The following is a 14749-nucleotide window of genomic DNA, read 5'->3' on the forward strand; positions in this document are numbered from 1 at the left end:
AATCCATCGCGGGCCGGAACGAACGGCTTGGCGGGCCGCATTCGGCCCGCGGGCCGCCAGTTGCTGATCACTGCTTTAGAAGGATTAAAAGGGTCTTGAGTAGAAAAGGGGATTTATATTAAAGACCATTTCAACTTTTCTAGTAGTGAGTTAAGCCTCAGTAAAGAGCTGTAAAGGTGATACTGAATTCTTAATACAAGCCATAAGCCACAACAGATTGCTTTTTCGAAGCATTGTGCTTTAAGTGTGCAGCATGTTGATTGCAAACATGATGCAAAGATGAGCTCATTTATTGTCTAACTGGCTCCTGAAGCTTTAGCTCTGACTTAGACTAAAAGAAATTCATCATTTGCAGAACCATAGTAGTGGGTTTATCTCTGCTTCCGTTGCAGAAAAATGTCAAAATGATCATTTTAGAGTTCAGACAGGACAATGTGACAGTGTGCAAATGGATGGCAGAGTAAATGAAAATGTCATGCGGAAACGTGGAATGTCAGACCCAAATGCATAGACGGCAGACACATGTGAGCTATGAGGATTTATTTTAATGGAAACATCCCAACAAACAAAAGGAGTCCTGGATACAGCAGGCTAAAGGGTAGAAAACACATCTACCAACAGGAAAAAATACATAAACAGAACAGGCACAACCTAAAAAAACAGGAACATGCAAACACACAAACTGTGAGAAGCAAAATCCACTAAAAGGCAAACAATGATCTGACACATGACAAAGACAAGAAAGAGACAAACCAAACCAAACGTAAAACACAGAAGTAAAAAAAGACAGACAAAAATACTACCAAAATAAAGCAGGAAACAGAAACACACACAGCCATAAAAAAAGGTTTGTCAGCTCATTTGTTAGTTCATTCTCATTCTCAACTACTCATCCCTCTGATGTCCAACAGGCAATCTCAGAAATAAAAATCTTCTAATGGTGCTTGTCCTGATTTTGAAGTTTATTGAACATTCTTCTCACGTACAAGCATTTCTACTCTGATTTAATTCATCACTTTCCACTTGCAACTAAAACACAGTGTAGCATACAACTTTGTAAAAATGTTTTGAGATTAGTGGGCTAAGTAGATATTTTTTACATCCTTACACATCAGTCGGTCCGCTATGTCCTATGCTTCACCTCCTCGTTACTTTCCACTGGAAGCTGCTTCTCATTGGGTGAAACACATGCCCCGTGCGTCTTCTCCATCTCTGCATCAGTAAATCTGTGATCAATACCGTGGTCTATTTAAGAAAGCCGTGAACATGCACTTGACATAGCTTCACCTTCTCATCCAGGCTCGGCAGACGAGCAACCGATTAAGCGGATCACACTAAGTCAAGCTGCGCTTTTTCACTTACCCTGGAGATCTTTATTCTTCTTTTGTGCAACAGGCCCCTGGAGAAGTTAGGGGAAAACATAAGACTTTCAGGAAACGTCTGTTTGTGTTCCCATAGTACTTTAGGGGATCAGTGTTTTAGTTCAAACATCAATTTTTTTTTTAATTTTAACCAGTCGTTTTGGTGCCTAAACTTTGGTTATTAGAGGTTGCTAATGGCAGCTAATACTTCTTCAGAAGCTGTTTAAATCCTAATAAAGATACATGTCTGACTTACTTTGGTCAGAAAAGTGTTACCGGTACCTATTTTGTAATCCAACTACAGGATTTTGTGAGACTTCTATTACATTTATCTGTCAAACGTGAAATGATAAGAAAGAGATCTCCTGATCTATGTTCAGCCTTTTTTTATACAAGGTCACTTTGTAACCATAGGAACACATATGCACATCCCTAGTCAAATTGATTTTAACATTATGGGTACACTATTGGATTGCATTGCTTTAACATGCATGAGATACACTTGTTAGTGTGTGATATATTTTTCACTGTTTTATGTTACTAGATATAACAATAGTAATCCAGACTGCGACACAAATATTAACCGTTTATTAGCCCAACAGCATGTCTTTACAGCAGCATGGGTAACCCCAACAACGTATGCTAAAGTTACCCACAATCCATCAGGTGTATCTCAACTACGAATCTGATAGTGTGACTTCCTGCTGCAACAACAAAGCAGTAAACTATCCAGCTAATATGTTTGCGTTTGTACATAGTCATTCTCTCTTATTCTCTAATAGAAGGGTTGCGCCCCCCCCCATCCAGCCGTCTTCATTCACCTCTGAGAGTAAGTGCTGGGAGTGCAGTTTTCACACAGGCAGCCTATATTTACCCTTTGACCTTGTGGAGAGTGTTCAGAAGTGTGTAATAGTCAGGCAACGAAGAGCAACACACCCATCTTGCCCCATTCTTCTTTTTCCTCAACTGTGTATATCCCACAGTGCTGTTTAGCCTCTCTGGCTTTCCTCATCACAGCAAGTGGCATGCAGGAAGAGGTTTTGATGAATACACACATTCACAAATTGAACCATAAATATGTGTATGTACAGTATAGTGGCCACATATAGGCACACAGACGAGGATACAGGTACACTTACTATAAAGTTAGTGACTATTTCTCTCACACTTAAGTAAGGGCGTTATTTCCAGCTCACCCATGCCTCTATTTGCCTTATACTCTTTAGGAAATTACGCAAATAAAGCTGAGGAAAAGGGAGAGACGATCTATTGAGCAAGAAGCACTGCACAGAGCAGGCAAAGAGAGCTGACACCATGTAAAAACCAACCACTGTAAAGTGGAATGATCGGCGGTTTTATCACCTGTATCATTCTCGCTCCGCAGCGTCTCGTTAATCCCCTCTTCTCTGCGTCTCTTTCTGGGACTCTTAATGGTTTCTCTGGTCATGGCCTTGATGGATAACATCTGTTAAGGTGGGACAGAGCGGATAGGTGGACATCTAAAGAGAGGGCAGGTAAAAGGGAAGAAAATGGTAGCTGAGTTAAGGAGTAAGAGCAGATGAAGAATAAAGAAAGAGGAAATAATAGGTTTAGCATAGATTAATGCACTTGAATCCAAATGTGAGCTTGTGATTTTATAAGATAGACTCTGATCACCTGGTGCTTGGCAGGGTATCAGCCAGCACTATTGCAGTAGATGGCTTTTTACTATGAAAAGCAGCTGTGGTTATTATATTGAAATGAAACAAGAGCTAGATAACCAACATTTCAGTGAAGTGCAATTTGATGACAAGTAAGATCAAAGTAGCTGACACTTCTTTGGGCTTACACACAAAGAAGTGTGAATACACATACAGTGCTTCCTCATGTATAGAATGACCATCATAAACCATTGACTGTTCATCCTCCTTTCAAATGTACCATTCTGGCACAGCACATATGCAGTTAACAATGATAAATGTAGCACATTTAACACCCATAATTCCCTTTACTATTATTTCAGACTATGGAAGACAAAAACAAGGGTTAAAAGGGTAAAAGTCTTAAATAAGCAATAGATGGACGCATGATATTGTGCTAAGACTTAGGATAAAGAAATCCGCATCCTCACCAGTTACATTATCCATGTAGAAGATACAGAAATGAAAAACAGCAGCGCATTAGTATACTATACTACATACTGAATGTGCTATGAAAAGGGCTTTTTACGTAATGTAACTCCACAAACTAATATACTATGACTGTGGAAGTAAAATTGAAGGTAATGCTGTAGGTAGTAAGCTAGTTAGCTTAGTCATGTTAACGCCTGCAGCTTATGTTAGAGTAAATACACCGTTTAAGCCTTTCCTTAGACTTTTGCACTTGTTTTGGGTTTTTGAATGCAGTTGTCCAAGGCTTGACATAACAGGTTTGGAAAAGAGCTTTAGTGACCAGTCAATGTTGTTTAGCAGGAGAGAAAACTGCACATGAAAAGAACATCAAAGAGTCTGTTTCCCCGCTTGCCTCTCCAAAACTCTCACAGTAATGTTGGAGCAGGTACATGAAGGCAAACAGTGCTGCACAAGCAGGCTGAAGGAGCTAGATCTGAATTAATGGAATATGAAAAACTGAGTGAGCAACAAAGAGAGAGTGATAACAGAAAAGCACAGGTAGTTTTTTTTAGCTGCCACCATATTTCCATCTGCTCAGTCAAGAAAAAGGATGCATCAGTCTTTAGTCTGGGAAGGTAGACAGGTAGATCACCACTACAAGGGTAACAAAAGAGCTTTATCCACCTGGCCACAGTGTACAATGTAGCTGCAGTTTATTCTTCATTCTGACATGAATGTCTGCAGTTGCTGCAGTCTGGTACATTTTCACACCAGAAAGTAGGGCATGAAGGTGTTTAGTAGTGGTCAGCTGTGTCTCCACCTGCACTGACTGAGCTTTTCAGAACCTGGATAAATCACTTAGGGCAGGGATACATGTTCTTGCATCCACAGGGAATTAGGGTTACCTGGGTCAAGCTTGGGGATGTCTGATGAAGTGTAACCAAGTGCTTTTGAATTGAGGACTCCACCAACTCCAGCAACTGTAAAATATTGCAGCAGAAAATTTCTGCAGTCACCAACTGGATTACCTGGTTCAAGGGCTAAACGGATCTCCTCCAGAAACTGCATGCATCTGGGAGGCCACTCAGTGCACAATCAGGACCCAGAACCTACTATTACATTTTTCCAAATGAGGGTCATACTCAAGTCAGGTAATATCATACTCAAGTCAGGTAGGAACGCCAAGAAAGTTGTGTACATGCTTCCTGTATCACTATGATCTGCCATCTCAGCACTACCTATAAAGAATATACCTATACTTCAAAGGTCCTAAATGCATTGATATCTAAGTGATCAAGTGCTGCTGCTCTCCCTTTCATGCTGGTGATATCTGTACACAAGGGTGTAGCCGCTGAAGATGATTTAGATGATTGGAACACTTCCCTCATTTGCTGTATCTACTGGTGAACTACAGTTGCAACATACAGTGGCTCAAAAGTATAGGCTACTGTAGCAAGTTGTAGCTTTTCTTTAATACAAACAACCATGCACAGGATAATGAAGTCAGTGATTTAAAACACAGCAAATGGCACTGGGACTATGGCTTTACTGTAACACAAACCCAACAGTAAAGTTATGAAAAGGATATTATAACTGTTTACTGTTTGCCTTCAATAATCATTTGAGAAAAGAAGTGTGCAGAGAAGCTAGAACGATACAGAGAGACAGAAAGAATGTTATTGGTATTCACCTTAGCCATTCATACTTAATGAATGGGTTTGTATTTTTTTATTGTAAATGTTATTAGATGAAGGGACTGTACCATTAGGGCTTTGGTGGATTACAGCCACAGCTAGAGAAAAGCAGAGAGAAAGGAAGAGGAATTCGAAAATAAAGGTGAAGTTTTGATACCCGCAGATAGTAACCTTTCAGCTAATGAGTGGTTTGGAGACTTCTCTTGCTGGTGTTGGCCTTCACGGAGTTCAGAGAGCATACTTTGACCATGTTGACTTGTTCCTTACCTTTATTTTGCCTAGATTGGCTGGCTGAGTAACACTTGCACTTTTACAGCAGCACCCTGCCGCTTTGTCTCAGAATGGAGACACAAACCATGCATCTTAAGGCCAATTATAGCCATAATTTGGTCATCAAGACTCATAATTAGAGAGTGGATAAGGTCACTGTTAGTTTTATGATCTTGTAGTCTGTAAGAGGCTTATATGTGCCACAAATCTGCAGAGACAAATGGGACATGGTAATTAAAATCATGGGAATTACTGTTGATTAACCCTAACCTACAAAATGAATATCTACATAATGTTTCTGTGACCTATTGTTATCATTTTAAAAGAATGGGTAGAGGAGCATCGTATTTGTTCTGGTAGATCTCCTAATTAATTCTTGCCCTGTAGGTTTTGTGCTTCTGCAAACATTTAAAAACAAAGTAACATCAGGTGCAAAACACCAAAGCAAATACTACTTATAACTGAGATAAGATAGAAGAATCGTGTGCGTTTATATCCCAGAAAGGGCTTAACAGTTATTTTACTGTACTGTACATGTGTGTATGGTTGTGTGTGTAGGTGGGGAGGTGACCAAGCCTCGGTTCACCCAGTACTTCCGGGGCAGCCTTTCTGGATTGACCATCCGACCGGGGAAAATCGAAAGTCAGAAAGTCATTTCCTGTCTGCAGGCCTGCAAAGAAGGACTGGACATCAACTCCCTCGAGAGTCTGGATAAGAGCATAAAGGTGTTCATTCTTTCTGTTTTTTTGCGGATTAAACAAACGTGATTTAACGAGGTGACATTGAATACAGTGTGCCTTGGAGGACCATAGCTTATAATTTACCATCCAGTCATGAGAGTGCTGTAAAACTTCTCATCTTCTGTAACTCTCGGCAAGAAAGCAAATTAGCTTGTTTCCCAAACATTATTAAAAAATAAAAAATCCAGTACAAGTACAGTCCTGACTCTACTGAATAGTTATTATAACTACAACATACATCCTCCTCTGGTGTGTACATATACACAAACTCAAACCTTTTAATCCCAGTTGACACACAAAACTCTACTTCTTTAAATCAGTTGGCTTCCAAGAAACCCCTCAGACGCACCCACACCCCCACCCCACTTTCACCAGCTCAGCTAATCCATCTCCCTGCACTGTGGAAGATAGAGGGAAGTAAAGATGGATAGGGTTTTTTTGTGGACTCAAACCCTACCCCCTACCCACACATTCTCAGCTTCTTTAACTACTTTTCTACCTATCTCTCTTTCCTCTTCTCTCCCTCCTGCTGCTCTTTCCATAGAGCTCATTGTGCTGTGGTGCAGCAAAGAGATCCTTGCCAGCCTTTTGAGAAGACAAGGTGGGATGAGGAGAGGACAACCTCTCTAGGTCCAGTGTAGTTTATCTTTTAAAAGCTATTTCATTTTCTTTGGCTCCCATAAGTGGATGGGAGGCTTAAGGAGAGCATTTGGCAGGCTGGCACAGCAAAATCAGAAGAGGGAAGGAACGAAAGACGGAGGTAGTTTGTGGCTGATAGACAGTAAGGGGAACGAGAAGATGAGTGAAGACAGCAAAAGAAGGGAAGGTGGTAAGGGGAAAATGACAGAAAATGAGAGCATGGAGAGCCCCATGGAGTGCTGAAGTACTGTCACCCTGCAGCTGAGAGACAGTTTTTGGAAATGGGAGACACTCAGTGCAGTTCTAGCAGGAGTAAACCCTTAAAACCCTTTTTAAGAAAAAAAGGCCCTCAAATCCCACCATCAATTCCCTCAGGAGAACACACACATCTGTCATACTTGTGAGGAGGGTCCAAAGACTATTTTCCAGCCTCTTGACTTAAAGAGCCATGCCAGTGTTTTTTGTAAATTTTAAGAATCTTTACAACAAAGTACACACATATTCCTTTCACTATTGTACTGCTGCCTGTCGTCTATGCCGCCACAGCTTTCCATTAATTCCAGTACACAAAGCATATTTGCAAATGCCTGAATGCCTTGAAACTGATTTAACTGATTGACTCCAGCAATAAATGTCTCTGTTCACGTTTCAACGTTTTATCATTAAGTGCTTCAGGTTTCTAGCCATCTAACATCTCAGTTTTCTCTTTCCATAGTTCCACTTTAACCCAGCACAGTCTATATTGGTAATGGAGGGAGAGGACTTGGAAAACATGAATGCTGCTGTGAAGAAAGTTTCCTACATAAACTCTCGTCAGTTTCCCACGCCAGGTATCCGACGTCTGCACATCTCCACTGCCGTCCAGTACGTACTTCTCTTATTCTTCCTGTTTCTTAAAGTTGTCTTTTTCACTTTTTACTTTCTCTCTACATTCCTAGGAATGTGTCCTTAAGTCCTCTCCTATTGTCCCGGTTTCTCTGGGTTTTCTCTTTTAGATATCAGAAGTGTTAACCCACTTCGGCACTTCTGTTAAGCGTTAAGAAAACATAGTAGATATCACAGCCTGACTGATAGATAATTATCTTCTTATGCAGTGATCCCAACCCCCCCCTTCTCTCTCTCTCTTTCTCTCTCTCTCTCTCTCTCTCTCTCTCTCTCTCTCTCTCTCTCTCTATGTTTCTCATTTCTTTTGCTGTCACTTCCTTTAATACACCGTTTTCTGTTCGCTGTTGCCACCGGGGGCCAGTTTTTACATTTTCATGTCATGTATTAATGTTTCTGCCTGGAATTCTGCCGGAGGAATGAAAAAAAGAGAGATACAAAGTGTGTGTGTGTGTGTGTGAGAAAGAGAGAGAGAGAGAGAGAGAGAGATAGAGAGAGTCTGTCTGGTAAAATAGCCTTCCTCAGTGGGTTATCATTAAAATTCATGATTGTTTTAAATATATGTAGATTCCTGCAGTGCAGCCCTGGGAGTTCACTCTCCACCCTCCTGTTGGGTTCGATGCACGGCCGTGGACCATAAACTGCTGGTGATGAGGCAGAGTCATCGTAGCTAGAGGCAAACTGATTATCAAGGAATACATTATGCTAATGACTGCCATACTTGCATCATCGCTAAATGTTGTTCAAATTAAGTTTTTCTTGCAGACCGCTGACTGGTTTGTAGTTGCCATAGCTGTGTGTGCATGTGTGTATTAAGGGATGGAAAAAGCATGAAACACTACTTAATAATAATAATAATACATTTTATTTAAAGACGCCTTTCTTGGCACTCAAGGACGCCGCACAGGGAATTCATAAATTAAGAACAGCAAAACAAATACTATACAACAGCAAAACAAATACTATACAACAGCAAAACAAATACTGATAATACTTGCGTATATGTGTGGCAAATGTGCGAGAGGACATTCATTCAAAAACAGATGTAGAGACTCATAAAAATCTCCTCAATTAAGTTAGTCATATGCAGAAAGCCTGAAACATGGCATCCTGCCATAACTCCCCTCACTGCTACAGACAGTATTGCGCCTCACAAAGGCACAGATATTTTAAATATTCCCTGCTGATGCAATGAAACTTGTTTCATGCAGATACCTAGTATATTAACTCCAATTACTGCAAGCATCAGGAAAATAATTAAGCAAACAGTGCTAAACTTAAAAATTACCTTTGTGGACTCCCCTGTTATTATTTTTCATTGCGACAAACTTATTCGGCCACTACTTCCACATGCCTTTATTTTATTAATCTAGCATTGAAGTTATTTCTTTTATGAACTGAGTGAAAGATATGAGGCCTATTTAGATACCAATACATGTGAAGGAATGTGTCTCAATAGAAATGATATTTTCACATGTCTCTGCAGAGAAAGCTATAGAAGCCTTTGTTAATGACTTGAGAACAAGTGAAAAAAAGGTTTTGCCAGGGTAATCTTTCAAAGTTTCGTAAAAAGTCATCTGTGAAACAAGTGGGAAAATAAAGTTTTCCCACAGGTGAATGGCAGGTGAATTTGTTTTGTGGTCAGGATTTTTCTAAAGCCCAGTTCAGACCAAAGATTTGAGACGAGACAGTTTGAAACTTGGAACTACTACAGTCTGCAGCATTCTGAAACCTGCCAGTTTTCACCAATGTGATTAGACGAGACAGTGTATCAGCTCCATAGCAATGACGATGATGTGTCAAAGTTTGCTGTTACTGAAATAAAATGCTATTACTGCCTATTTGCACAGGTGCAGAGGCAGTCAATCTGTCTGATAAGAAAGTGTTTTTATGACAAGCATTCAGAAGGGTTTATTTAAATATTTCTGGATTTCTGGATTGCGCTCCAGAACAGAGACGGATACAAAGTGTGAAATAAAATGTGTAATTCACAGGGTAAATATTGTCATGTCAAAGGGAATAGGGCATTAGCCCCTGAATGATTTGGATTCCACCCATTACATGGATTACAGTTTATTGTTTATACACTTTTAAGTATAAAGTGTGACCTATGAGTTACACCGACAATTAAGTCCATAAAAACCATACGGGTCTCAGCTTATGTTGTTGCTAAAAACGTTCAATTCAGAATGCTAAATGGACTTTCCGTTGTTGTTTACGTTTCAGTGTGTAAGCCATACAGAGTGTGTCTGACCAGTGTGTAACTTCTGTTTACAGCAGCAAATCTTTGTGTAGTGTTGTTGATAACGTGGGTGATTTAATGTCAGATTTTATATTCCTTACAAGTCAGCAAACCCGACCCCCCCCAACCCCACCAAGGGCCACCAACAGTATTACTCCTCACAAATAAACAGAGATTTTAATTAATTCCTCCAAATGCGATTAAATTAGTTTTTTCACTGATGACTAATAACTGCAATTACTGCAGGCATTGAGTAAAATAAAAGTAACTGGTGCTAATCTTTGCAGGAGCCCTTTAGGCTCCCTTGTCATATTTCTTTATAATTAAGTTGGACTGGCTCCAAGTTGTTGTTTTTTTAGCTCAGCAGGCCCACGCAGTAGCCGTCTTACTGCATCACTGAGTTTGCATCTCCCACTGCTCACAACAATGGCTTAGTGCCCGAGCTGCAAACTGACACACACCACCGGCTTTGGCCACAGGAAAGAAAAGGAGAGATTACACAATGTCCTGAAATCTGTTTTTGTCTTGACACAGTGGCTTCAGACAACTGACTGGGGAGAATTAGAGACAAAAGTTAAATTTAATCCAGATGTCAGACAAAGTTTCAGCAATATGTTTTTTAACATTTTTAATACTATAAGTGTGTGCTATGTGAAGACCAAAATGCAGAATAAATAAATGTTTCTGTCATTTCTGTGCATGTTGGTGCCCCTGAGGGAATTGATCATTTTGCTGTAATAATTAAATTACATTCAACTTTCTTCACCTTTACCTAATTTCTCTTCCATCACGTTATTAATTATCACGTTACAGTACACTGTTAATCTGACTCACGGGATGTAGATTGGCATGCACGGCACCACAATGCTTCACATTTCATAGTGGCTTATTTGTGTGACTCTAGATAAGTGATGTCACAAGAAGATTCACAAGTGTCCAAAATCTCTATATACGGTCAACCACAGCGTGCTGTGTTATACATGTGACAGCGGTCACCAATAAGGGGGGAATTTGAATGAAATAACCAACAACGCCCCCTAGGGAATCGCATCCTAGGAAATACTATGTGAACATTGATTAAATTGGAGAAAATTGAGAGAAAGACACACAGATTTGTTACTGAGGAGGCAGAGGCGTGTACAAGTATGCCAAACGTTTTCATTTTCAATATATCAAAACAGGGAGGGGCTCGAACTGCTGAAAGAAAAGAAAACGGTTAATAAACAACTTCATAAAATGGTGAGGTGGATACATTCATTCTTTTACAATTATTTATAAAAAACAGCCTTCATAGAAATGTTAGTCTATATCCATGCTGGGATTGCTCCGTTGCCGCCAGATTACACTTTTCGCCCGGACGTCGTTACCATCAACTTTGTGCTGGAATTTTAAACTCAGGTGGATATCAGAGGACTATGGTTAACTGCTCCTCAGATCTCTGCAGAGTAAATCTAGACAGCTAGCTAGACTATCTGTCCAATCTGAGTTTTCATTTGCACGACTAAAACAACTTTTGAATGAACACATGTTCCACCAAAACAAGGTCCTTCTCGAGGCCATTTTGCAGCGACATGGTGTCTTTGTCCAGCATGGTGGCTTTGTCCAGGTGGCTTTTGTGGCTGCCCTAGACGATTGTGATTTTTTTTCCTCCCATTACGGAATGCTGTGTGGAATAACTAGACCATCCTTCGCGGCGCTGTGAAGGAAGGTCTGTGGAGTTTTCCTCATTCTATTCCTAACAACTTGATAGCGATATGAAAACATATGGGAATTCATCAAATTGATGTTTAAATCGCAGGACAGTTTTCATCAAAATGTAGGTGAGAAAATAGAGGATACATAACAGCTGAAATCTAATGCCCAGGTTTCTAATCCAGGAAATCAGCTTGTAATGACTTTTTACGGTAGCTGGTTACAGAGCTTCAGAAAAAAGAGAAAGCATTGATGTTCTTCCCACTGACAAACGTTTGTGTGCTTAAAAGGCTTTTGGTGAAATGTAAAAACATGTTGTTTGTTCAGCTTTTACGGCTTACACCACCACCCTCAATACACTCCCCTCTCTCTCTCACCTCTGTCCTCTCATTTTAATGTCTCTCATTTCTCATTTGATTGATGTGCAATATGTAGTCTTCACGCCGTGTGTACTGTATGTTTGTATCATGCATCACAATGGTTGTGAGTCAGATATCTGCACACATTTTTGTGAATATGTCCATCTGTGTGTGTCTGCTCCCCCATGTGTGGCTGTGTTGTGAGCTCACATCTTGCTGGCTCAAGTCCAAGAGAGCCAATACGTGTCCGTCTTTTAAAGGTTGCCAGTGGATGCTGTGTATTTAAGCACAGCACATGCTGACAGGCAGGCAGGAAGGCAGGCATGCATGTGTGAAAACCCAGCAAGCACACTGTTGCAGGTCTGTGTCTCTGCTTCCTGAGCAGTGATAGAGTGTTTTACCCCTGTGGTCTGGATTTATCAGCTTTTAGTGCAGTTAAAAGTTGCTGTTGGTAGTGATAAACGTCATTAGCTGCTGTAAAGTTTCACAGGTATACATTCTGATTTTGAACACTGTAAGTGTACCTGTGTTATGGACCAAGCTATTTTATAAAATGTCTTTTGTGCCCCTCTGTGCCCTCTGTCATCTTTTGTTACTGTGTATTAATTGGATGGTCCTTATATAAGACCTTTTCTTTCCTGAATAGGGCTCAGCCATGTTGAGTGAAAGCAGGATGAAAAAAAAAAAAATCACTTGGAGACAGTCACAAAGGGCAACCTGTATATGCTGGACATATTGTATGTGGGTGATTGCGGTCAATGCCATGGTATTGTATAAGGTTTCAGTTAAATAAGTCACCAATGAAAATTAGTTTTTTCATGTCAATGTTATCCCTGACTAAACACTACTACACACATCCACAGGAGAAAGAAACTTCATCTGGGTTTTAAAATGGGGCAACTAGAAAATGCATTTTCTACAGAAAATACTAGAAAATACTATAGATAAGACGTTGCATAGTATGTCCAAAAACGTCATGTTATACTCTGTCAAAAAAAGTCATAGTAATGCATGTCAAAAAACGTTATATCAAATGTCATAGTATAGCATCAAAAAAGTGATGAAATGTCATACTATAGTATGTCGTCATAGTATATCAAAATATAGTATGTCTAAAAAAAGTCTGAGTATAGTTTGTCAAAAAAAGGCATACTACAGTATTTCGAAAAAGGTCATATTATAGTATGATGGTAAAAAAACGTCATGAAAAGGGCCAGCAGTCTGCAGTGACTGCATACTGTTTGACCGTTCTGTATGTCCAATTGAATGATTTTTAAAAGTCATACGTTGAAAACAGTGATAACAAAGTCATAGTATAGTATGTCATGAAAAGCTATTAAAAAGTCATAGTAAGGTATGTCAAAAATAATCAAAGTATAATTTGTAAAAAAGAGTGATAAAAAAGTAATGTACTATTTAAAAAAAAAGAAATTTAAAGTTATGGAAAGGGACAGCCGAGACTGGGAATCGAACTAAGGGCAGAATGTACAGTGCTATCTGCTGGTTGATCGTTGGTGCAGTATTAACCCTTGTGCCAACAAAAAGTCATGGTATAGTATGTTGGGAAAATCCATTAAAAGTCTTCCAATGATTGTCCCTAAGGTAAATATAATAGAGAAAGCTTTGTTTTTGGCACATTAGTCTCTTCTGCTTAATATATATATATATATATATATATATATATACATATATATATTATATCTATGAAAGACTTGAAGATTCAACCGTCTGGCTTCTAAGTATAGACTTATCTGCCTAAGCTATCTGTCCTGACACAGAGCTCAAATGTCTGTTAAAAAGTGATAGGTTGACAAAAAAAGTCACACTGTAGCATTTCAAAAAAGTCATAGTGTAGTTAGTTGGAAAAAGTCATAAAAAAGTCATAGTATTGCATGTTGAAAAAGTCATTAAAAAGTGATAGTTTAGTATGTTGCAAAGATTGATGAAAAAGTCACTGTTTAGCATGTTGAAAAAAGTGATAAAAAGTCATTGCATAGTATGTCAAGTCAGAATATTACTTTTTAGACATGTTATTACCCCTTTTGCACAATGAAATGCACTACATGTCAGGACAGTTGGAAGGAATACTTGCTGGTTGCAGTAGTGAAAACCTTGAAGCAAGTGTGCCACAATAAAGCTCATGTTGAAAAAAGTAATAGCATACTATTTTGAAAAAGTAAAACAAAAAAGTCACAGTTTAGGATGTGGCAAAAAGTGATGAAAAAGTCAGAGCAGAGTCAGAGAGAAAAAGGGAAAAAAAAGTCTGGGATTACTTGTTTAACATACTAATATCAGTTATTCACAACGAAAAGAGCTATGTGTAAATTCTAAATTCCGGATGAAAGGGACAAATATGCCAAACACCATATTATCTGCCGTGTCAGATAGCTTAGGGTGATAAGCCAATGGTTAGAATCTAGAAGGTTGTGTGTTCAATGCTTATATGTTTCTGTAATTTGTATCATTTTTTTCCAAATACCATACTTTGACTTTCATCAGTTTATTTGATAGTCTATAATGTGACCTTTTCAATTTCTTGACCTACTAATCTGTGACCTTTTTTGACATGCTATACTATGACTTTTTACCACTTTTTTTCAACATGTAATATTAATATATAGTATAGAATGTTGAAAAAACTTAATGCTGTGGTATGTCGAAACAAATGCATAAAAAGTCATAGTATAGTATGTCAAAAGAAGTCCTAGTATTGCATGTGGGAAAAGTGATGAAAACATTAAAGTATATGTGTAAATAAAAAGTGATAAAAAGTCATAGTA

General features: G+C 39.1%; 1 protein-coding gene across 1 annotated transcript in view; it reads left to right on the top strand.

Moving 5' to 3' along the window:
* The window catches only part of LOC117939613 (calsyntenin-2-like), a 216910-nt gene that overhangs the window by 187442 nt on the left and 14719 nt on the right, over positions 1 to 14749 (top strand). The window contains exons 10-11 of the mRNA XM_034865074.1: positions 5974 to 6140; positions 7510 to 7658. Coding sequence (XP_034720965.1) covers positions 5974 to 6140; positions 7510 to 7658 — 316 coding nt within the window. The remainder of the gene's footprint in view (positions 1 to 5973; positions 6141 to 7509; positions 7659 to 14749) is intronic.

This window comes from Etheostoma cragini, chromosome 3 (assembly GCF_013103735.1).
Source record: "Etheostoma cragini isolate CJK2018 chromosome 3, CSU_Ecrag_1.0, whole genome shotgun sequence".
Lineage (NCBI taxonomy): Eukaryota > Metazoa > Chordata > Actinopteri > Perciformes > Percidae > Etheostoma > Etheostoma cragini.